A 22,611-nucleotide genomic window follows, 5' to 3' on the forward strand; every position below is an offset into this window, starting at 1 on the left:
ACCATCTTCTACACATTTACCATGCGTATTAGGTCACGGCTCTGAGGAGGCAGGTCAGGCCCACCTCAGGTAAAGTCATGAGGAAGGTTAATCTCCCAGAACCAGTCCAGGACTCTCTCCACAGACCCCCCTCAGGACGTATGTACTCCTCCGGGAACACGGCTCCCAATGGTACACGGTAAGTCTAGGTGTATATTAATGTTTTCATGTGGCAAATGAACAACGCTAGTGAATATCAGCAAAGACCAGGTTTTACATTTTGTAACATTAAATACTGTGAGTGAAAGTGTTCATCAGGTAAGACATTTAACACCTGCACCATGAAAACTCCTGAAATGTGCTGTAAATCTGTCTTTGCACCAGTTTTCCATTTATTCTGTTGGATTTTGATACATAATTCTGCAAAAAGAATCAAAGCAGACCTTTATAACCAGCTCTACAACACAAGCTCATTTACAGCAATGTTTTTAAAAGTGTTAAACAATCTAATGAATGAATCCATAATAATATTAACTGTGTGTGCAGTTCTTTCTACAGGCGTACAGTGGGTGTTTACTCCACCAGAGTTGCTCGCAATAAATGGCAGTGTCTAGAGCGGCGGATCACTGACGTCATCATGCAGCGGATGACCATCTCCAACATGGAGGCCGACATGAACCGCCTGCTCAAGGTGGAGTTCTGCAGCAGCGCTCAGTTATATGGATGGTCACTGTAGGATTTCCATAGAGTGCAGATACAGACAAAAAGGATCTGCTCGAAACCTTAGCTAATACAAAACTAAACTAAGAAGACAGATAAAGGAAATGTTTAGTTCTCTGATATCCTGAAAATGGATGTGTGTAACTCTTGGCCTTAACAAACCCTTTACTTTTACAAGTGTACACGTGTGAAAGCTCAGCCTGCATACAGCACAACAAACTGCTAGCTATCATTCTCTACATGTGATGCAGGTATCTTGCTTTTGTCAAAGGATGTCTTTCTTTTGGTAAACCTGCACTGTCAAATTTACATTAACACTATAAAAATAAATCTGTAAAGGTTCTGTACATCACTGTGGTTGTCTGAGTGTAACAGTGTCCACCTGTATTTATCTGTGTTGAAAGCAACGGGAGGAGCTGACCAAGCGTAAGGAGAAGGTCGTCAGGAAGAGGGATCGGCTGGTCAGAGAAGGGCCAGAGGCAGAGAAGGCAGTGCCTCCCCTCAATGAGGAAGTGGATGCATTGACAGCCAACATTGACTATATTAATGACAGCATTGCAGACTGTCAGGCCAACATCATGCAGATGGAGGAGACCAAGGTAAGGTGATAATCTAACAGTTAAATATTAAAAATGATTGATGAATCATTTGGCCAGACCTTCATGTGATAATGAGGATTTGACAGAGGTGCATGAATGTCACATTATGTTGTTTTTTTTTTTTTCCAGGACGAAGGCGACACAGTGGATGTCTCCGCTGTGATTGGTTCCTGTACCCTGGCGGAGGCTCGTTTTCTGCTCGACCACTTCATGTCAATGGCTATTAACAAGGTACCAGCACTAATAACGACCAGGTGCACATCAGGAAAGGTCCATACACACCTGTACTCTCTTAGAAATATCACTACTATCTGTGCATATGACCGGGTTACAGAAAACATAAATAAGAAGGTCAGCAAGCGATTCTACAGCAGATATCACACCTCACACCTGGTATGACTTTGTCAAACCTGCACATAAACACCTCAAATCCAACCATGACATGTCAAGTACACACAAGGTCTGGGTGGGAATGTGAAACAGACAGCGAATGTAATGTCTGTACTCCGACCTCTTCAGGGTCTGCAGGCAGCACAGAGGGAGTCTCAGGTGAAGGTGATGGAGGGCAGACTGAAGCAGACGGAGCTGACCAGTGCCACCCAGAACCAGCTGCTCTTCCACATGCTGAAGGAGAAGGCCGAGTTCAACCCGGAGCTGGACGCCCTGCTAGGGAACGCTCTGCAAGGTACCGACAGCCCTTGTTTGGGTAAAGTTAGAAATGGAGTTGAGGACCCAAAACACAGACCAGACCCCAGTTATAACCTGGCCCACCTCCTGGAAGTGTCACTGTAGTAGAACTATAAATATAGAATTATATATATTATTATATATTATATAATATTGTATATTTATTCTGGGATGATATTGTTACTTCTCTTTCATGAAGTTATTCCATGAAAAGGGTTTCTCTTCACTTGCGTAACAAAGCATGTGGCCTTTTAGAAAGTGGGCTGGGTTACTGGTCAGTTGCATGATGGGACCTATTGAGATGCTCTTGCTTGTTGCCTTCTGCTGAATAGAAGCTGGACTAAGTATTAGTGTATTTATTTCCACTGTCATCATGTGGAAACAGAATAATATTTAATCAAATTTCCTAAAACTCAAAACTCTGTAAATTACTCCACAGGATACAGATCTGATGTGAGTATAGAGTCAAATGTTTTTTACTTTTGCCAGCTTCTGTTTAGTAGGATGCTCTATTTACAGTAGCACCACTTTATTTTTATTTGTTGTTCTATTTTGTTTTGTAGAATTTCGGGGGACTGTGTTTTTGATTTGTGCATTGCCTTTTTTCTGTTCCCCCACATTTTCTTTTTGTTTGTTTTGTTTTCTTATGTTCTTACAGAACTAGGTAACATCCCGACCGGTAAGTGAAACCATTATAGACTCCTGTCTATTGCAGATGCATGGTTCCTTCCCTTTGCACTCTAAAGACTAACTAGACAACATGAACAGGCGCATGAGGTGCAGTGCAACCAGGCTTCCTCCCCATATGTCTGCTGACCTCTCCCTTCCACTCCTCCTCCCAGCTCACCATGTGCTACAGCCTCCATGCTTTAGCACCCTGCTAACCCCAGACCCTTCCACAGGAGCTGTACAACATGGATACTTTAGCTCTATTGGACCCTGTAGGTCAGCTGACCACAACGGGAGCAGTGGACTAATGATTTCTCACACTCCTCTGATCTCATTGGGGGTTTCTTCACCTCAACTGGCCCACACATCTGTCTTTAAACCTGTCCCCCACCTGACAGCTTTCTGACCTCTCACCTTTTGCGATTCATCTGATCCCACTGATTTCAGTGAGGACCAACTTTGTTTGTCAATAAACCAGCATGGTGCTGCGCTGACATCGCCCTCATCAGCTTCCTTATTCATCTTTTCAACATTCATTCTTAACCGTTATTTAAAAAAAAGAAAAAAAGAAATTGCTTCACCTTTAAATAAAAGTCAGAAAAAGGATAAATAATTTAGTCTTAGTGTAGTTGCTAAGAACTCTTTTAGAAAGCCAGTTAGCAGTCATCTTAGAAAAGGGTCTTCTCATAAGTTTATTCATTGATCTCATTTGACAGAAAATGGGGACGATAGCAGCAGTGACGAGTCTGCCCAGAGTCCTTCAGCAGAGGGAAAGTAAGTACCAGGATGGTATGGACATTTCAGTTATGAATAGAAACTGTATATTAGGAATATTATTGATTAGAAAAGGCTGTTGATCAGCATCCTAAAATCAGGGTTTACAGCTCAGTTAGTTCTGTTTGAGATTTTCACTGCACATAAACCTCAGGTTTCAGTATCATGGTGTGAAGCTTCCAGATGTTTTACACCTTATGCACTGTCATAACACTTCACAGACGTGAAGAACTCACCTGTCAACACTGATCAGACCTAACGACTGTCAATCACATGTCATACCCAGGTGGAGCAGGGTTTGATATTTGCAACAGACCTAAAAGTCCCACATCTGAACCAGGAAATAAAGGCAGTAAAAGTTTGGTAAAGCAGTTTAGAGGCTGGGGAACATTTTTAGTACACAGTCTACACAAGCTACAAGTTCATTCATGAGTTTAATTAGCCTTTAATCGTTTCCACTTGATATTATTTTATGTGTACAGTGTTCATAACTCATGTATTTCCTCCAGCACCCTGGCATCAGATCTCTTGAAGCTCTGTGGAGAGACCAAAACAAGAAATAAGGTATTACAGTGTTTATAGTGTTTGTGCCCTGTTCTCTGCATGCAGACAATAATTTCCCCATTCTCTTCCTGTAATAACGGTCATGTGACTTTACAGGCTCGTAGAAGGACGACCACTCAGATGGAGTTGCTGTATGCGAACACTGACTCAGCCCCTGATGCACCCACTGCAGATTTCTCAAGTCCAATGCTGCCATTAGCTGAAACACCAGATGGAGCAGGAGACCTGGACCTGTCAGGCTCGTCAGTCAGGGACTACACGGCTCTCTCTCCTGGCTTTTCCTCTAAAATGGGCAGCATGTAAGTCCAGGCCCAGCGACCTTTCCTAACATATTCATTGCTGCTTCCTTCCCCTATTGCATGTTTGATGTTGCTGCTGCATCCTCTGCTTTGTTGAGTTTTGTTTTATTCATGAGTCGCCCTGTGTTAAATGGTCAAACCTTCCTGCCGCTGATGAGAACTTTGAGGTAAAAGCATGAAGAGAGAAATAAATATTAACATTTGTATGGCTTACACTTTAGTGCTCCTGCGAAACTGCCTTTTCTAATTCCTCAGCAGAATTACACACTCAAAGCAAACCAAGGCCACATTAACTGGTTCGTGAAAGGCTCCGTTTCAAAACTAAGTGCATATTGATTTTTATGTAAAAAAAACAGCCTTGGCAGACATTGATCCATCAGCAAACAGAGTAGTAGAATTATATTTAGTCTAGTATACAATCTGCACACTGTTCTTTATTTTAAACATGAGCTTGATGAAGAACCACCACTGTTTTGGGACTTAAAATATCAGGTAACGGTGTCTCTGTGTGTTCTGCATGTCCATCTCCTGTCTGTTGCCATTATTTCGTGTGGGTTTTACAGCCTTCAGTTATTTTATTATTTCTGTTACTGTCTTTGTGTTGTTTGTGGGTAAACTGATGAAACTGAACACAGTTCTGGCTCCAGAACTTCGTCAGGGGTGGAAAAGCGAGTTCCAGAGCCGTCCCCTCTCTCTCGCAGGAAGACCTATGACAAGGCACAAGCAGCCGCCGACAGGGCAAAGGTCAAGGAGATTAAACAGTAAGAGATTGCTGCCGACACTGTGGCTGCAAAGCCGAAAAGAATCAAAATAACTTCACTTCAACTCTACTAATAATCCTTCTCTGGGTTTCCTGCTTTGGAGACGCATGTGGTTTCAACTAAATCAAAAGTGCTGTGCGTCAGGTGTGATCGCCTGTCACCTGCCAAGTTCTATGCTGAATTTAAAGTCAGATATTTCCTGCCTCACTGGTCTATTGTTTCTCTGAGTCATAATGGCAGTTGGTGTTGTCTCTTCCATCCCTGGTAGCTTTGGCTTAAATTCAGTGTTCAACTTGCGAATCAATCCCTCTGCTGCTGATCTACCCATGATAATCACTTTACTTGCTGAGGAAACCACTTTCCTTTGCCTTTCTTTGTCTTATCAGCAAATTCTCGGGAGACACAGAAATAGAGGAACATGCTGAGTCAGTAATTGTTGGGACGACAACCTTTATTTACTTGGTAAAAAGATTCCTGCTCTCATTTGTTCTGTCTCGAAGTGGCTCCACGATACATTAATTACAACAGACAAGCAATTAGATTACTGACTGTAATATTGTCCATGTCTTATCAATCATATTGTGGATAGTCAACATTCTGTCAGTCAGTCTGCGCTGGGGTCAGTATGAGTCTGAACTTTATTGTTAGTTATATGAATTAGCATTTTGGTTTAAAAGAGGTTGTTATTAGAATTTCAGCTTTTACTGATAGTTGAAACATAGAGTACAGGTATATGTATACAAAGAAGGAAATATAAACCAGTGTCAGGGAAATGCTGGTTCCAGCGATACCCCACAGAATAAAGGCTTTAGGCTACAACATGGCATTTCCTCTGTCACCACCCTCAGGCTGAACATGACATTTTAAATGGATATCTGAGTAGTTTATTCATTTTTTATCTCTCCCAACAAATTTTTCTGGTTGAAACTTTGACATAAGTTTTATACTAATTTTATTTGCATATGTTGGCAGATGATGTTTGACAACAAAGTTCACAGGATTGTAAAGCCTTTTTTATTTGTCTTTAGGTGTAAAATTAAGTTCAATTCACTTAAAGGAAACTTAATTTAAAATGACTTAATTCCTAGTTATGTTTCTTTGACCTCTAAATGTAGGAATAAATGTGTTTTGCTGTGTGAAGCTAAAAAGCTGATATATTCCAGACGTGAGGATGACATTAGTGGTTCAGTTACATGCAGACGGCAGAAACTACAAAGCCTCATGCTGTAGGTTGCTATGGCAACACGTGATTAGAAATCCATGATTATAAATGGCTGTGCATCACCATCAACGGGAGCTGTTGTTTCACATCCCGAGGGGTTTGCAGCTCAGTTAGTTTTGTATCTAGATCTACTTGAAATTTGCCCTGCACATAAACCTCCTATTCCAGAATCAGCAGAAGTGAGAAGCTCGCCCAGATGGAGATGTCTCACCTGCGATACTCATCCACTGCCATAGCACATCACAGAGGTGGAGAAATCAACAGTCAGTCACACATCATGCCCAGCTGGAGCAGTGTTTGATATTTAAGTCGATTCTGCTCTGTAATGAAGCAAAGTGCAGGAGGTTTAAAACCAACATCTGAGCCAGGAAGTAAAGGCAGTAAAAGTTTGGAAAAGTCATACACATACACACACACACACACACACACACACACACTGAGCTTCAAATTCAAGATTTTGAGTTAAATGCGCCTTTAATACTTTTCACTGAAACAAGACTACTAAATCCCCAGGATGTGACATTGTAAATAAATAAAGAAGTAGGGCTCTGTTGAGGCAGGAACCTGTACTACATGTCTTTGACACATATCCACAGGGTGATAAAGCTGGTGAAGGCAGACTGAGCATGACGCCTCAGTAATGTCATCTTCATGGCTTCAGATGAGCTTGAACACATGGACACTTCCATCAAGCTGCACTGACAGTTGCTCCCTAATGACGTGAATGCAGCATGTGTCTTCCTTCTGTCTTCATGCAGTCCTCCCACACTTTTGCCAGCAGTGTGTAAACAGCTTAGCACACACTATAATTATACTGCAGCTTAATTGGCAGCCTAATTGTCAGGACCCTGAAGATCAGCCCCCCCCCTCCCCTCCCCTCCCACTCATCCCAGTAACCACATCACCATGTTTAATGGTATGGTGGTTAATCTGGTGCATACTGCCAACATCCTGCAGGATCAGGAAGAACCAGACATAAGTAAAATTGACACTAACCTGCCACAGAGTCGGATTAGAGGAAGGGAAAGATGCTAAGGAAGAGCAGTAGGGGAGGAAGAGGACTGTGCTCCAAAAGTCACATCAAATGTTGAGATATTTTTATTTTAAGTAGATATTTTCTGTTAATGTAGACTTTAGGCAGAACTTCTGTAGAATTACAGATACATGTGGACCCTACAAGACCTGGTCCTGACAACATCAAACCAGGGCTGCTGACCCACTAAATGCACTTCACTGCTCATGATTACACAAACTAAACCATCCAACTTCTTCCATGTTGTCTTTCTGTTCCATTAACTAACTACAATGTAAAAATAATGTTTTTGGCTTTGAAGAGTAAGAATTGGCTCTTCCTGAAGTTATACACTATGACTGCGTCTGATGAAAATAAAGGAAGTTGATATTAATCATGAGATGTTAGTGTTTTAATCAGTAGCTAATCAGCTCTCAGATATATCAGATACTCTCTCCCCCTGCAGGGTGCATGGATGCCTCTGCCTGTCCTCCAGCCACCTCCTCCTCTCCCCTCCTCCCACCGATCCACCCAAGTACTGGTTTTTATTTGTTATTTATTGTCTTCAAATTTAACCGTTGGTGTGCAGGGTAATGGTGACTCGGAAACACGAGGTGTGGATTTCACCCTTTTCTCATCTGACCTACACCGTTTGCATAAACGGATCTTATCAACCTTCAGCACAATGGTAATCAGATCGTCCTGTAATGGGCGTCTCTCCGGGGTTTCATCCCACGCTGCTGTGATGTCCTCCAGACACAAGGTTGATTAGATATTTCCAATTCATGTGGTTAAAAACAATGACACTGGAGCTAATTTGTCAACCTACCAGGGCGATTAGTGACTGATTTGGGTTTCTGGGATGTTATTGAACTTGTGGTGCTTGATGAGCCGTCACTGGTGGTTTCCAGTGATATTCTGTCTTTGTCTCATTGGGTGTTTTTGTCTGTTACGGGCTGGAAAACAGAAGCAACTCAAGGAAAATGTGGAGTATTTTCAGATTCTTGGCTTTTCTGTTTCTCAGCACAGTAACAGTGACTCTGTTCACAACTGTCTTGTTTTTCTTTGGACTGTAATTGTCATCTCTGTTTCTGATTTGCAGCATTGTGCTAATCAGCCACAGGAGCTGCATGCTGTGCATGGCTGTGGTTGTGTGGGATTTCTATCTTTGTTGCACCCAGAACATCAAACAGGTTCATCTCCGGACTGCACCCATTGATAATATGTGTGTGTTTTCCAGGGGCGTCATTAACCCGGTGCCATCCACCAAGAGCAGCCGGTCAGCAACGTTACAGTGTGTCCACGTGGCGGAGGGACACAGTAAAGCTGTTCTCTGTGTCGAATGCACGGATGACCTTCTGTTCACTGGCTCCAAAGGTTAGTACCCATAACCCTCCCTGTCTCCATCCTTCCCTCACCTCACACCTTCACTCTAATTATTCTGTCTCTCATCAGTATTCCTTGCATGTCTCCTCGTTAAGGCACTGGTAATTTATTAAACTTTGACATATTGTTATGCTGTTTTATAACAGCAAATAAAACCTGCAGGGATTCATTAGGAATGTCACACACACAGTATGTAGATATATGAGTTGGTGGGAAAAAAATGACCTTGCATAGACTGTAAAACTTTTATGGTGAATAAGGTTTTAAACATAATAAACTGTTATAAATAAATGGGCATGTATATCAGCTAGACTGAAGTGCTCCTGTCATTATAGAGCTACTGATCTGTAACATGTTAGATATACTCCTGATCCAGTTTAGGCATTTCTCCCTATATTCCCTACATCTCTAATAATGTAATAAATGATTATGGAGCTGACGGGCAGTGTGTCCTCTGGCAGACCGGACCTGTAAGGTGTGGAATCTGGTGACGGGTCAGGAGATAATGTCCCTGGCTGGTCACCCCAACAATGTGGTGTCAGTGCGCTACAGCTCCAGCTTGGTCTTCACCGTCTCCACCTCCTACATCAAAGTCTGGGACATCCGGGACTCAGCCAAGTGCATCCGCACCCTAACGTGAGTGTGACTGTCTGCATGGATTTTAGGCTACAGCCTTGATTGTTATTGCTTTATTTAGTTTGCAGATATATATATAACATGAGAAGCTCTTTTAGGTGGAAGAGGTGCACGAGAAACTTAATGAAAGTGAAATTAAAGGAATATGGATTTAGCTAAATCTGTCACGCTTTTGAAATCTGTGAAGAGTTAGGTTTTAGATGTTTCTATAAATATATATATAAATATGAAAAAATATAGCATTTTGTGCCAATCGGTGTGCTTTAAAACTTTCAAAGGGCCAACACTAAATCTGTTATGAGATTGTGGTGATGTACCAGCAGGTTTTTAATTAATTCAACAGGATTTTTGAGAAGATCACAAGGTAAAAATTCAGACTAGTGCTACATCTTAATGAAAACGTGCTATTTTAGACCTTGAAAACCATGAACACTAACAATCATGATTGGTAGGAATGTTTTCTAGACCTCTAATTAATGTGTATTTTATACCTGTTGCATCCATGTCTTCAGGTCGTCTGGCCAGGTCAATGTCGGGGACGTCTGTGCGTCTAACAGCAGCCGGACAGTCACCATCCCAGCCGGAGAGAATCAGATCAATCAAATTGCTCTCAACCCTAACGGGACGATTCTGTACGCAGCCGCTGGAAACTCAGTCAGAGTCTGGGATCTGAGAAGGTGAGCAGACATTTACATAAATACTTAGAAACACCTTGGATGGTGGCAGTGCATATTTCACAGCTGACCTTGTGACCTTGATTGTCATAAACTTTTTAATTTTAATTTACATCTGAAGTGCCGTGTGTTGGAGCAGAGTCACGTGAACCAACGGTGGTAGTCTGACTTTCAGAAGTGTAACACACACCAATAGTTAAAACTGAACTCTATTTCTCTAGTTTCTCAGGTCAGTATGAAAACCTGACAAATATCCAATCCAAAGCTGCCACCCATCGCTGACAGCCAGATGGTCTTAGTTTTGATGAACTGCCTTTGTTCGTCTTAGAAAATAAGAGCTGTTGTTAAGGTGCAGCCTGGATGATTAAAATCTCAGGATCAATGTGACCTGGAAGAGCACACTATAATTTAAAGTGAGATTGAATGCTGCTGTTTATTCAGTAAGTCTCTAACCCTGTGTGTCTACCTGAAGGTTTAGAGACTGGGATTTAAATGATTTTTGTTTTTTCTGTGACAGATTTGCATCCACTGGGAAACTTACTGGCCACCTCGGTCCAGTGATGTGTCTGACTGTGGATCAGTCTGGAAACAACCAGGACCTGGTGATCACCGGCTCCAAAGATCATTACATCAAGGTGTGTTTGTGGTGATCAGCTGTTTATGTTCTGTGTTACACCGGCACATCGCTGGGATCAGCAGGATGTTTCCTGTGAGCTCTAGTTATGACATTTGATTTGATTCAGGAATACAGTACACGGTCTCTGGGAGCTGCTTAAACCCTTATTGCACAATGACCCTAACACAATGGACGTGCAGAGCTGCTGCAGCTGTAACGTTTACAAGTTACTGTTAAAAGTGTCTTATGGTGCATTTTATTCTGAAATTTGTCTCAGGTCAAGTCACATTTTCCCCGCACAGCATTTCACACCATTACTGACTTTACTGACCATTACCTCAGATAAAAACCCAAATTGTAACACAAGTTTACCACGTTTTGTTCTGGCTGTTGCAGCTGTTTGACGTGACTGAGGGATCTCTGGGGAGCATCAGCCCTACACACAACTTTGAACCACCGCACTATGACGGTATTGAATCGCTGGTGGTGCAGGGGGACATTTTCTTTAGCGGGTCCCGAGACAACGGCATCAAGAAGTGGGATTTGGACCGTAAAGACCTGCTGCAGGTACTGATGAGTAGGGATGCAGTGAAACATTTAGGTATTTGGTTTGATGCAGTGTTGGAGATTCATAGTTCAGCAAGTAAAGGGGATTTTTAAAAAGCATAATAATAATCTGAGATGAATCTGATGTTTTTACTGTAGACATCACCTTTAAAAATGGCAGCTTTCTGATTTATTGAAGTTCATGTATTAACTTAGACATTTAGACTTTGGGAGAACTTTAAGATGCTTTCTGTCATTCATGACACTAGTTTTACTACAAACCTTTGATCCTTCTCCCCAACCAGCAAGTCCCAAACGCCCACCGTGACTGGGTTTGTGCTTTGGGTGTCGTCCCTGGGTCCCCAGCCCTGCTCAGTGGCTGCAGAGGTGGGGTGCTCAAGCTGTGGCACACGGACACACTGGGGCCACTGGGGGAGTTGAAGGGTCATGAGAGCCCCATCAACAGCATCTCTACAAACAGCAGCCACTTGTTCACCGCCTCAGAGTGAGTCTCTCTCACACACACACACACACACACACACAACACACACTTTGTTCTAAAGTGTCTGTGCTGTGATTAATTGAGCCAATAATCTGGTTGCAGCTCTAGTCCAAATATTTAGATTCAAAATGCAGAAGGTTGTGATATTTTACAATTTTTGCTTGCTTCGTTTAAACTCTTCCAATATTTAGGCAAAGCTAAGCTGCAGGTTGTGGCTTCATATTCTGCAACATTTGGCTTTTCATATATTTTGGCTTGAAGCACAATACCTGAGAAGCCCAGAGGTCCTGTGTGGGATAGACACCTCACTGATACATGGAGGACCCAAATACTAATCCCAAGGAATTTACTCACAAATTTTGTTCTAGTTCAATCCTAAGCAAGTGAAAGTCTCTGGAGGAGAACAGCATCTGGATTAGAATCTCCTTTTCCTCTTCCTCTGTTTTAGTGACCAGACTGTGAAAATCTGGCGTGCACGTGGTGGACTGGACAGCACCTTAGAGGCGGTTGACAATGCAGACGAGGTGGGGAGTAACTGAACACAGCACCTCCTGCTGGGTTTGACCCTGGAAGGACACTAACAGCATTCTGTGATGCTGCTTCCCTGCACTTTGAATCCTAATGCCAACACTTACCTTCCATGCCATGTAACCGTTCTGACTGAGCCAAGAGAAAACACTAATGTAATGTCATGTCAAGAGAAACTAACAGTGATTCTTTTCTTAGAAGGCCAGATTTAGTTCACCATGTTGTTAATGAGTCTTTGCTGTATCTTCCTATCTTCTCTTTTGCGCTGATTCTTCACGTGGATCATGATTAGAACTTGTACTCATAAAATATTTATTTAAGAGTTGTGGATGTGATAAACTTAGTGCTGTGCCAGAATACATGTAGAAACACCCGTAACAACAGGGCGCTAGGGTTTGTCTGTCTATTGTTTGGCTGAGGGGAAAAACAGACAGAGAGTTGAGTGTGGCAGTGCCAGTGGGTTGGTAGCTGGTCTTCACAACCCAGTTCTTTAGATTCTTGGGGTTGTTTCTCTGCTCTTGAAGCAGGACCAACATCCCCTCACTCCTTCCCCACCACAAATATCAAACGCGGCTTTATGTGGTTTTGTGTGTGGAAAAGACACATCACACTCTCCTGCTTTGTGCTCCTCCCTTCTCAATTCCTAGAACTGTGTTAGACCCGTGTCCAAAATTGTGCAAACTTGCCGTCTTTGCTGTCCTGTCCTGCACTAGTGGACACGACACACTTTACAGTAACAGTTCTACAGTCAACATTTTTGGGAAATATGGATGTTTGCTTTTTTTTTTTTTTTTGCTGGGAGTTAAATGATAAGCTTGACAACACTCTTATATCTCAAAGTGGTATTGATCTTCTTATCTGGCTCTCTGGCAGAAAGCAAATAAGTGTCATATTGAGAATTATGTTTCCAAAATGTCGCCTTATTTCTCCAACTCTTGAGCACTTGTAAAGAAATCAGCACGGTTAGGTTTTGATGTTCACTTCTGGAATGTGATTGGGGTCAGCGTTTGAGGATATTCTACACTTGTACTCCACATTTTGTGACAAGTAAAAATTTAAGTTCATTCTTCACTCACTTCACTGTTAACACACACTCGACCTACACTACTGAGTTGTCGTCTAACCACTCTGCTAAGTCCTGTGCTCACTTTCTTCAACCCTGTAAGAGGGCTTCTTTTTGTGGACTCCAGGTGAGGTCCACTCAGTACCGTAGCAGTGTGTATGTATATAAATGTAGTAGTACCTTATTTTGTTTTTTGAGAGGAGAGGCCTTCAGACTTTGCCTGTGTTGTGAGCCTAACCACTCACATCTGTCTCCCAGATCTGATCCTTGCGGGGCCTTCCTGGAGACTCTTGTGGTCTCCCTGATGTAACTGATCTGTCTGTTGCGATTGTGTGCTGTCACTTATGAATGTTTGGTGAAACAGCAGCTGTAGGTATTATTCCAGTACATATCTAATATATGTAAACAATGTATTTATAAAAAAAAAACAAAAAAACATCTGACTGAATGTTAATTTTGTGGGACCACTGATCTGAGCGCAGTCTCACAAGAGCCAAGAGGACCAGAATTGGCAGGAAGACTGACGAGCAGCATTAAAGCTTCGGACAAAGCTTTTCCTCCAGTGAGGTGGTGAGTTATGTTTAGTGGCCTCCAATTAGTTTTTTTGTTTTGTTTTGTTTGTTATGCTGTCCCTGTTACATCGATCCTAGGCGTTGCCCTCTGGAGTTTTTGGTAGCCATTTCCAAATGGCGGACTTGGTAGCAATTCTAATGTCAGATGCCTGGTGAGAATAAATGCCATCTGTCAAAAAGCAACAGCTCTGTGTGGTTTGTCATTTATAGAAATTCTTACGTGCCTGTCATTCTTCACACGTCTTTAAATCTAGTCTAAAGCCATTTTTAGCATGTACTGTTATAAGCTGTGTGCAAGTATTAAATAGTAAAATAAATGCTTTAACGTTAAGCACCTATTAATGTACAGTATCAATTATATCTCCTATAGCAATGAAGACATTTAAAACTATTACAACAGTGTTTTACTATATTTCCATTCACCCAGGACCACTTTTAGTTCAATCCAACATTTTTCTATACCTATAATATTTATAGTGTGTGTTTTTTATCAATTGTTGACATTATCAAATGGTTAGAAATTTGAGCTTAATATAATGTGTTATTTTTTTACTTCATTTGTAACAAATTCTGGTATTTTAGAAGAGACAAGGAGAAAAGACACCCTTGCAAGTGAGTGGGCCAACATTTCTTTGGTTGATGTTCTTGAGTTTATCCAGGTCAAATGACTTCTCATAAAACAGATGGTGGTTTAAGAAAAGAAACGCCTGTTTCTATGATATTGGAAGTGTTGAAAACTGAACTGACCACAAGGTGGCAATAGCAGCACCTTCAAGACAGGACAGTTCAAAAAGTTTTGACAGTGAATTCCTCCAAACAAATTAATAATACTGTGTTTATAAAAACCAATAGACAAAATGTGCATGGAGCCATCAGGATATGGAGCCTGGTTAAAAACCTCCCCTCCCCTTACTGACAGTATTACAGCCAACCTGCTGTGTATGCAGTAAAACATAACCATGTATAATTTAAGTATAATTTCACTGCACACATCTTGGTTTAGTCTAATTTACCTTAATCATTAAATACTATATACTTGTAGACTGTTGCAGAGTTAAGTTTTATTAACGTTACTCCAGTGATTATTTCATGATCACTTATAAAATGACTAAGATTATTAAGTGTGTGTGAATATGCTCCTTCATGCCTCTTTGCTTCAGAGTAATTTTAGGTGCTGCAGCTGTCGGTTTACGAGGGACAGCTGTGAGCATAACGTCTTGATGTTGGTGTCAGTGAAAGATTTTTTTAAAGACGAACTGTAGTTCAGGGTCCTTGAGAAAAAAAAAAACATCAGGAAGGTCGTGACGTAAATATACTGATTATGGGCATATGCTATAGTGGTAGCAATAATGATAGCTTTATGTGTGCAGTTTAATATAGAGTTATAGTAGTAACTGAGTGAACACAAACTTTTACCTATCTAATAGGTCTAATACCTAAACTGACAAGTGAAAGTATGTGGTCGCAGTTGAATGAGGACTGATACAGAGACTGTGTTCAGCTGCCTGATGAACCATCAGGAGGCCATCAGGGTCTGCTGCTATCAATCTGCAGGACTGTCTGCTGGCAGCACAATCACCGGCCGCCTGATGTGAGTGTTGTAGTGATGAGTGTGTGTGTGGACGTCGCTGAGGTTCTGTTGTGTTGAATTTGTCTTAGAAATTTCCAAAGCAGACTCAATAGTTCTTCTATTTGTCCCACTACTCTGCAGACACCGAGTCCAAAGCCCAAATGAAGTCTTTAAATCACCCCCAGTAGCTTTTGTTTAACAAAGGTGTCCCCATTATTGCTGACTTTTTCACACGCATCAGGTGTGTTCATTGGTCAGTGGCTTCTTTCTCTGATGTAAGTCTATTAATCCTCATTTAAAAAACAGCACAACCAGCTCTTTCACAAAATGCAGAGATATGCACATTGTTACTCCAGCCCTGCTGCTCATTTCTGAGCAGATCTCTGCCCCTTGGAGAGAGATTTTGACCTGCCTCAGCATAAACTACATTTTACAGTATGTAATATCAGACCGAGTGACTTTTACAGAGGTTAATGTGCCTGCGCTTGTTCAAAAATCCCACTGATCAACTAATATTTCACTAAAATAACCACATTGATTCATTCTGTTTTAGAAAAATGCTAAAAACTGTGACCCTTTAAACTCATATTTCCCCTCAATTAACCCTTGAATTGGTAATTTACACCACACTGCATGTTAGACATGAACTGTACTCTCAGAGATGAGATACATCATAAGATAACATAAAAATATAGTTTCAGACACATTTCTCCAAATTCTAACCTGAAATAGCTGTTTTTTCTTAAAAGTTTGGTGTCTTGACTTGAATTGTGAATAAGGTTTTGTAGTTTTACCAGTGTTCTGCTGTGCAGCATTAGTTTGTCGGTCAGGCAGGGTTAATACATTTTTGAAGTAATTTATACCAAGACTCCTGCATGCCTCTATATGGAAAATTAAGGGAAGGGGAGATTGAGGAGACAGTAATTAGACGCAGTCAGAGCTGCTTCTCACACTGTTAATTTGAAATCTATTTGTGGCACTGAGACATGAATTTAATACAATTCTTTTTAATCCAGATATGCTGAAACCATAAAACTATTTTACAATTTGAGGGAATTAACTTGAACTGAAGTGAAGCAAGTATTTTTATTAACCTCAAAGTCAATCCTCAGATTCAATATTAAATAATAAATGTTTTTAAAAAAAAATCTATTTTTTGCTATTGTAATAGAAACTAATAAAGATTTCAGTGATTTTCAAACACTGTCTGGATCCAAATGTAGTCCAGGAATTATTAATGATTTGATAGCCAATATGAATCTACAAAGACTTCATATTAAAGCAAGAGGAATGATTAGAAATTACCTTAGAAGGCGTGATGATAAAACAGTTCCCCTCTAATAAAGCTCATTTATCAGGCAACCACTCCAAGCAGCCTAACAAAGCCATCTCCAAATTACTATCCTAATCTTTTTATTACAAATGATCAAACGCACCACTTCATCTAGATCACTCCCTCAGCTGCTGTACAGGCTAATATTGCGCTTGTATTAAAAAAAGAGCTGAGATGAATTACCCATCACATAGGCCCAACCCCATGTCATCGCTCCCAACAGAACTGGAACAGCGTGAAACGGGAGGCTGCAGCCATATCGCAGCTCTGTAGGCCTGTAATCTGACATGTAGTAGTATTGTCTGAGCTAACTGCTAACATGAGCATGCAATTATTCTGATATCTAGAGTTTTTCATCTCAGCAAGGCCTTTTCCTGGTTAAATAATGTTTATGTGTTAGTGCTTAATGAGTTTAATTACCCTCAAATGCAAAATACATCTCAGGCTGACAGGAAATGCATTAGATTTATTCTTCAAAAATGAATAAAGTATTACACAAACTTACATTTTGATGAATGTATACATGCAGCTCATCAATTTATCTTGTTTCTCTTTGCACTGAACTTCGAGCCAGTACAGCTGTGCTTGTTTTGTAAGAGTCACTGGTAAAAAAGTGTTTATATTGTACGCTGATGACTATTCACTTTTGTTTCTTAAAAGCTCGAGACAGCTGATCGAGAACACAGTGTACTTGTCAACAACTGCGATCTCAGTCATTAAATGTGTGAAGCTGATAGTTTTCGCAGTTGATTTCAAACATCTACTCTGTTCCTGGCTTGAAGCTGAATCTGCAAATATTTGAATTTTCACAAGCGAGGTGCTTCCAACACTCTTATGCTTTTTCTCTCTGTGTTTTACCTGGACAAGTTTTAATCAGCGAGGAGTCGGTGACAAGAGTCTCCTGGAAAGCGGTGTCACCAGATGACAAAATGAATTCTTAGTTTCTTAGTCATATAGTCTTTGAGGAAAAGGGGAGTCAGGTCGTTTTCATAGGCATCCTTTCAGACAGACAATCACCGTGGACTTGTAGAAGCCATATTCAGCTCCCTCATCTCAATCTGAGAAATCAGTGAAACACTAACTGGACGAAAATGAAAAGTCAGTGCAGGGTAGAGAGATTTGTTTTTACCTTGTGTAAGAAAAGTGTTGGATGATTTCCACCGTATATTTAGTCATGGGAGCTGCTGTCTCTGTGGCACCAGCCCTACCTTTCCTGTTTCAATAGCAAATAAAAGGTATCACACCAAGAAGGCAACATATATGTGAAACTTACTGATATTCCCATTAGCCTTGGTTGAGTTTTGGGAAAATGAGAAAACAACATTAATGTGGTGAAGATGGTGAACTTCATATGGGCTTGTGAGGGATCATAAAGCAAAACTGTTGGGACCTGTTGCTCTAGAGGCCTATAAACAATGAGATTAAAACCCAAACAGGATCATCTTTATAACCATTCAATTGCTATAATATTTTCCACAGACCATCATGGTCTTGGGAGACCCCAAAGCCATCTGACCCTAACTTCTGTTGAGCTTCAATACGGTCATGAAATATTTTGACATTTATTTACAGGCGTGAGCATTAAATATAGTGAGACCCATATGGCCCTATAGAAAACACACACATGGATCTTCTAACAGGTGTTTGACCTGCAGAAAGATCCTTCTATTTCTTCAGACTAATTGGACGTGACACACGTATTTCTATTTTTAGCTCACTGCTGGTTAATTCAGTTTGTTTTGCTCAGGTGGTTTTGTCATCTGGCTTCAGAGAGACACTTTTCACTGCTGTGCAGTCACAGTGTTTTCAACTTACCACACCTGAGATACCTGCCAGCTGTTGAAGGAAACGGCTCGCTCCATGAGGGCGGAGAATAAAACGTGTTGTCGAAGTGTCAGGTAGACAGTCAGAATATTAATACATGTGTTACCTAATTAATCCATGATTACTTTGCTTTCTGGTTGGTTAATTACCTGTCAGCTGTAGATGCTTCCAGTCTCATTTAGAGCCTCAGCAGGGCTTTAATTGTTTAAGAGTTTACATTGGTTCTTAACCTTTTAGAATATTTAAATCACACTGTTACTTCTATGACTTTACAGCTGTACCTCAAACACTTTTAATTGTATTTTCTCCCACCCAGCAGGATGACTCAGCTGGCTCTTTGTTTCAGTGACACCTACTTCATTTTTGTTTCACCATTTTTAATTTCGTTTACCTAATATTTAAAGGGATGCTGTTAGGAAAATGAGCTTTTTGGTAATTCAGCCTTATTCATGTGATTAAAGGACTTTGTAACATTATGAAATAGAGCAATTAAATAACAACAAAGCTAATTTTTAAAATGGTAGCCTGAATGTCAAATTAGTGCTGGGAAAAGAGATAATTGAATTATATCAGCACAGGGCTTCTTCACCCCTGATGTCCTGCTGAGTTAACAGGGAAAAATAACATCACTTTTTATATTAAACTAAAGAGAAATACAGAGTTTTGTGCCAAGAATTTAAAAATTGATTTTTAAAAGTGTGCATCTCTCAGCCAAAACAATCAATGAACATATTGATCTGCAACCTTATCAACCACCTGTAGCTCCATTGTGGCTGTTTTCTTAAAATCAACCTATTGAATTTTTACAGTTGCCCCTCAGCTGTGTGAGACTACCCTGTTCTGCAGGACCTCTTGAAAATTGTTTTTCCTCGTTAACGGCCACCCTGCACACACACACTGTACACACTGGATTGAATTTTATTCATTCCCCTGAGGTTTACAGCATATTTCACCTCTACATGCTCCATCACATCCTTAGAGCTGATCCTTTTACTGTACATGAACGTAGGCCTACGCCAAAAACACCAAAAACAAATGTGAAACCTTCTAGGCACCAGATATTTCAAATGCTGCTTATACTGAACTTATATTCTCACCCCAGCCATAACTCTAAGCTTATTTGACAATATGAATACATTTGATCAACAGTGGGATGAACACAAGTACAAGGACACGCTCCCAAAAACTGATCTGTCACTTGCCAATGTTGATTTTTGCAGAAAAGATTAATAACAACATGAAAAATATTTTCAGGTCAGCCACTGTAAGATTATAGACTATGGTCCACACGCGAACACCAGCACAAGGTCATTGTGAACATACATACACAGGTGTGACAGAGTAGTTATCTGTTTGTATAAAAGATAATTAACTAACAATATTTAAAAGCACGACACAGTTTGTTTAAAAACACTTCCTGCTTCATGCACAAACCTGCATGAATCCTCAGGCTCTTCTAACCACCAGGATGAATAATATTATAAGATATAATAAAAGAATTGTTTCCCAGGATGCACCTGTGCCAAATCTAAAGCCACCTGGCTAGATGCACCTTGAAAATTGGTCTGTAGCCGCCATAGAACTAAAGAAGAAGAAGAAGTACCTGGATAGTGAACAGCTAGACCTAAACTGTTTTTGGTTGCAATTGGTTTGAGGGACCAGAAAATGACCTTACCTTTGCAAAAGTAACCATTATAAGAACTGTGGACCTGAACAATCAGGACCTTCAGTCAATTTTCTGAATTCTAAACTCTGAAGAGAAAAGGAAAAATATTTTTATCTTGGTGAAGCTGTTTGGTCTTTACAAGTAGATAAACACTGTACACTCCCTGTCTGTATGTGTCTATGTATGTGTGTGTGCATGCGCATGTGTGTGCATGTGCAAGTGTGTGTGCGTGTGCGTGTGCGTGTGTGTGTGTAGTGTTTGTGTCTTCCCGCCCCTTCACACCGTGCTCGCTCCTCCGGAGCACCGACGCGCACAAAGACGCGGCTCCGACGCGCTGCAGCTCCACGCGTCCTCTCTCCGGGTCTTCGAGCTTCCAGACACAAGCAGCTCGTCGTCTTCTCGTTCATTCCTCATTTCCTCTCATCGCGGTTCCCCTCATGCCGCCGCTAAGGCGCAGGACACGGGGCGATTATTGATCGACCAAGCGGCAGCCGCATGAATATGGCGTGTATTGGAGACGTAGACCCGTTCACCGCTGCGATACCTGCCACCAAAGTTGAACTCTCTGTTTGTTGTAGGTGAGTACAAACTGCTGCTGCTTGCTCTTCTTCATGTGTGAGACACTGTTCGTGTTATTCTAACATTTGACACCTGACGTGCAGTCACTGCTGGAGATGGATGGAAGCAGTTGGAGAGTAAACGCACCAGATGCGCTCGTCTTTATTGCACTTTACTGTTTATTGTAATTGATTGATTCGTGTTAAAGGGGGATTGTTCTCTCTGTATCACGGCAGTAGAAGTTGGCTGATGCTCTAATATCTTCTAGTATCTATCAGAATTTAAAATACCTTTATAATTTTCTGTTGTCTTTGGATGATCGCCAAATGGAGGTCAGAGTTGACCGGGCTGTCACATCTCTACGCGCTGGCACAGCTGCAGCACGCACAGCTGCTTTGGGAATCGGCTTGCAGCGTAGTAAATAGCCACTTTCTGTGTGTGCAGTCACAATGTAATGTTTCACTGTGGGTTTGTGGCAGAGTCACTATTGTTCTTATTGTAGTAGAGAGATGTACTGTAGATGGAGAAAGTAAGGGGGTGGGAGCCACAGAGTAATTACTGGTTGCTGCAACTGGCTAATGAGCTTCACCTAAAACTCTTAACCACAGTTTATTTCTTTGGTTGAGTAGGTTTTATTTATTTATTTGCTTATTTATTGCAATTTCTCTGCATATGTCTGTCACTGTGTCATTGATGTGTCTGCTTTAGAGCTGACAAGTGGTTGAATAATCAATTAGATCCACAGAAAATACATCAACAACTGAACCGTTTCAGGTTCAAGGACACCAGTTACTCCCTGGTTGCAGCTTCTTCAGTGTGAGGATTTGGAAATTGAATGTCAAAACACTGATCTGGGATATTTTCTTAGAGTTTTTTTAATTAAACACAATCAGAATATTGAAAATAATTGTAGTTGTATCAGAAGCTTCCAGAACAGTCTCACTGGTAGGGCTGTTGCTAATTATTATTAGCAACATTATTATTAACATTATTAGTAATGATTATTTTTTATTAAAAACTGATCTGCACTATTTTTGCACTGCTCTGTCCGCCAATAAAGGCGTCACCGGTTGGACACAGTAAAGTCAAGTGTTGGATCAGTGAAGCTGGAATGAAGGAATATTTCTGCTTTTTCCCCTGAATGTCAGTTTCTACTTTGTGATGTCAAATAGCCACTTTTCACCATTTTAATGCTATTTTATAGACCATCCTTAAAAGTATTGGGAGTCATCCCCGAATATCATCAAGTTATGCCACATTACACAGTAAATTTGTGAGTATTGTGATATTTGATCCGGTGACTATCATGTGGCTCTCTTGGGTTAGAGTAAGTTTTGCTGTTTTGGGAATATTATTTTCCTGGGGGAGGCGACGTCTCGTAAACCCGTTTCGAGACACATTAGGAACAGAGGAACAAAGACTTTGGATTGCATTATGTTGACCTAAAATTTAGACAGCTGCTGTTGGGGTTTTATGTTGGTCTAAGATAAAAGGCCGATAATGGCTCGGAAGAAGCCAGCCTGGTAATGACCTTAATGATTTTGAGATCAGAGCCTCTGAAGATGCCTTCTCCAAAATGAGGAAGCCACCATCTGGACAAAAATAATTGTTCTGTTGAAATGATGGCATCATGAAAGAAAAGAGCCACGAATCATCTCTGTTTTATTACAGAAGTACGTTCAAATCATTTTCTACATGTAAACATAGTGTATAAGCTCTGGTCCATGTGACTGTCCGAAGGAATACGTAGTTATAGAAAATGGATCCATGGGCAGTGTAGCAACAATCTGCAGCAACATGTATTTAGTGGTTGTAAAGAGGCTTTGAGTCATGGGGCCATTAAGCCATGTG

General features: G+C 40.9%; 2 protein-coding genes across 4 annotated transcripts in view; both read left to right on the plus strand.

The window, feature by feature from the left end:
* The window catches only part of kif21a (kinesin family member 21A), a 41,187-nt gene extending 27,195 nt beyond the window's left edge, over positions 1–13,992 (plus strand). For 2 of the 3 annotated variants that reach the window (XM_026311501.1, XM_026311503.1), the window contains 17 exons: positions 33–178; positions 526–670; positions 1,104–1,298; positions 1,428–1,529; positions 1,818–1,983; positions 2,644–2,664; positions 3,371–3,428; positions 3,938–3,992; positions 4,089–4,291; positions 4,927–5,052; positions 8,527–8,663; positions 9,134–9,308; positions 9,821–9,985; positions 10,500–10,617; positions 10,995–11,165; positions 11,450–11,649; positions 12,095–13,992. In XM_026311501.1, the coding sequence (XP_026167286.1) occupies positions 33–178; positions 526–670; positions 1,104–1,298; positions 1,428–1,529; positions 1,818–1,983; positions 2,644–2,664; positions 3,371–3,428; positions 3,938–3,992; positions 4,089–4,291; positions 4,927–5,052; positions 8,527–8,663; positions 9,134–9,308; positions 9,821–9,985; positions 10,500–10,617; positions 10,995–11,165; positions 11,450–11,649; positions 12,095–12,185 (2,274 nt within the window). In that variant the 3' untranslated portion in view covers positions 12,186–13,992. The remainder of the gene's footprint in view (positions 1–32; positions 179–525; positions 671–1,103; positions 1,299–1,427; positions 1,530–1,817; positions 1,984–2,643; positions 2,665–3,370; positions 3,429–3,937; positions 3,993–4,088; positions 4,292–4,926; positions 5,053–8,526; positions 8,664–9,133; positions 9,309–9,820; positions 9,986–10,499; positions 10,618–10,994; positions 11,166–11,449; positions 11,650–12,094) is intronic. The other variant, XM_026311504.1, reaches the window with a different exon arrangement.
* Positions 13,993–20,509: 6,517 nt separating this feature from the next.
* LOC113132892 (copine-8-like) overlaps positions 20,510–22,611 on the plus strand; it is a 40,220-nt gene continuing 38,118 nt past the window's right edge. The window contains exon 1 of the mRNA XM_026311317.2: positions 20,510–20,780. Within this exon, the coding sequence (XP_026167102.1) occupies positions 20,698–20,780 (83 nt within the window). The 5' untranslated portion in view covers positions 20,510–20,697. The remainder of the gene's footprint in view (positions 20,781–22,611) is intronic.

This window comes from Mastacembelus armatus, chromosome 6, assembly GCF_900324485.2.
Source record: "Mastacembelus armatus chromosome 6, fMasArm1.2, whole genome shotgun sequence".
Classification (NCBI taxonomy): domain Eukaryota; kingdom Metazoa; phylum Chordata; class Actinopteri; order Synbranchiformes; family Mastacembelidae; genus Mastacembelus; species Mastacembelus armatus.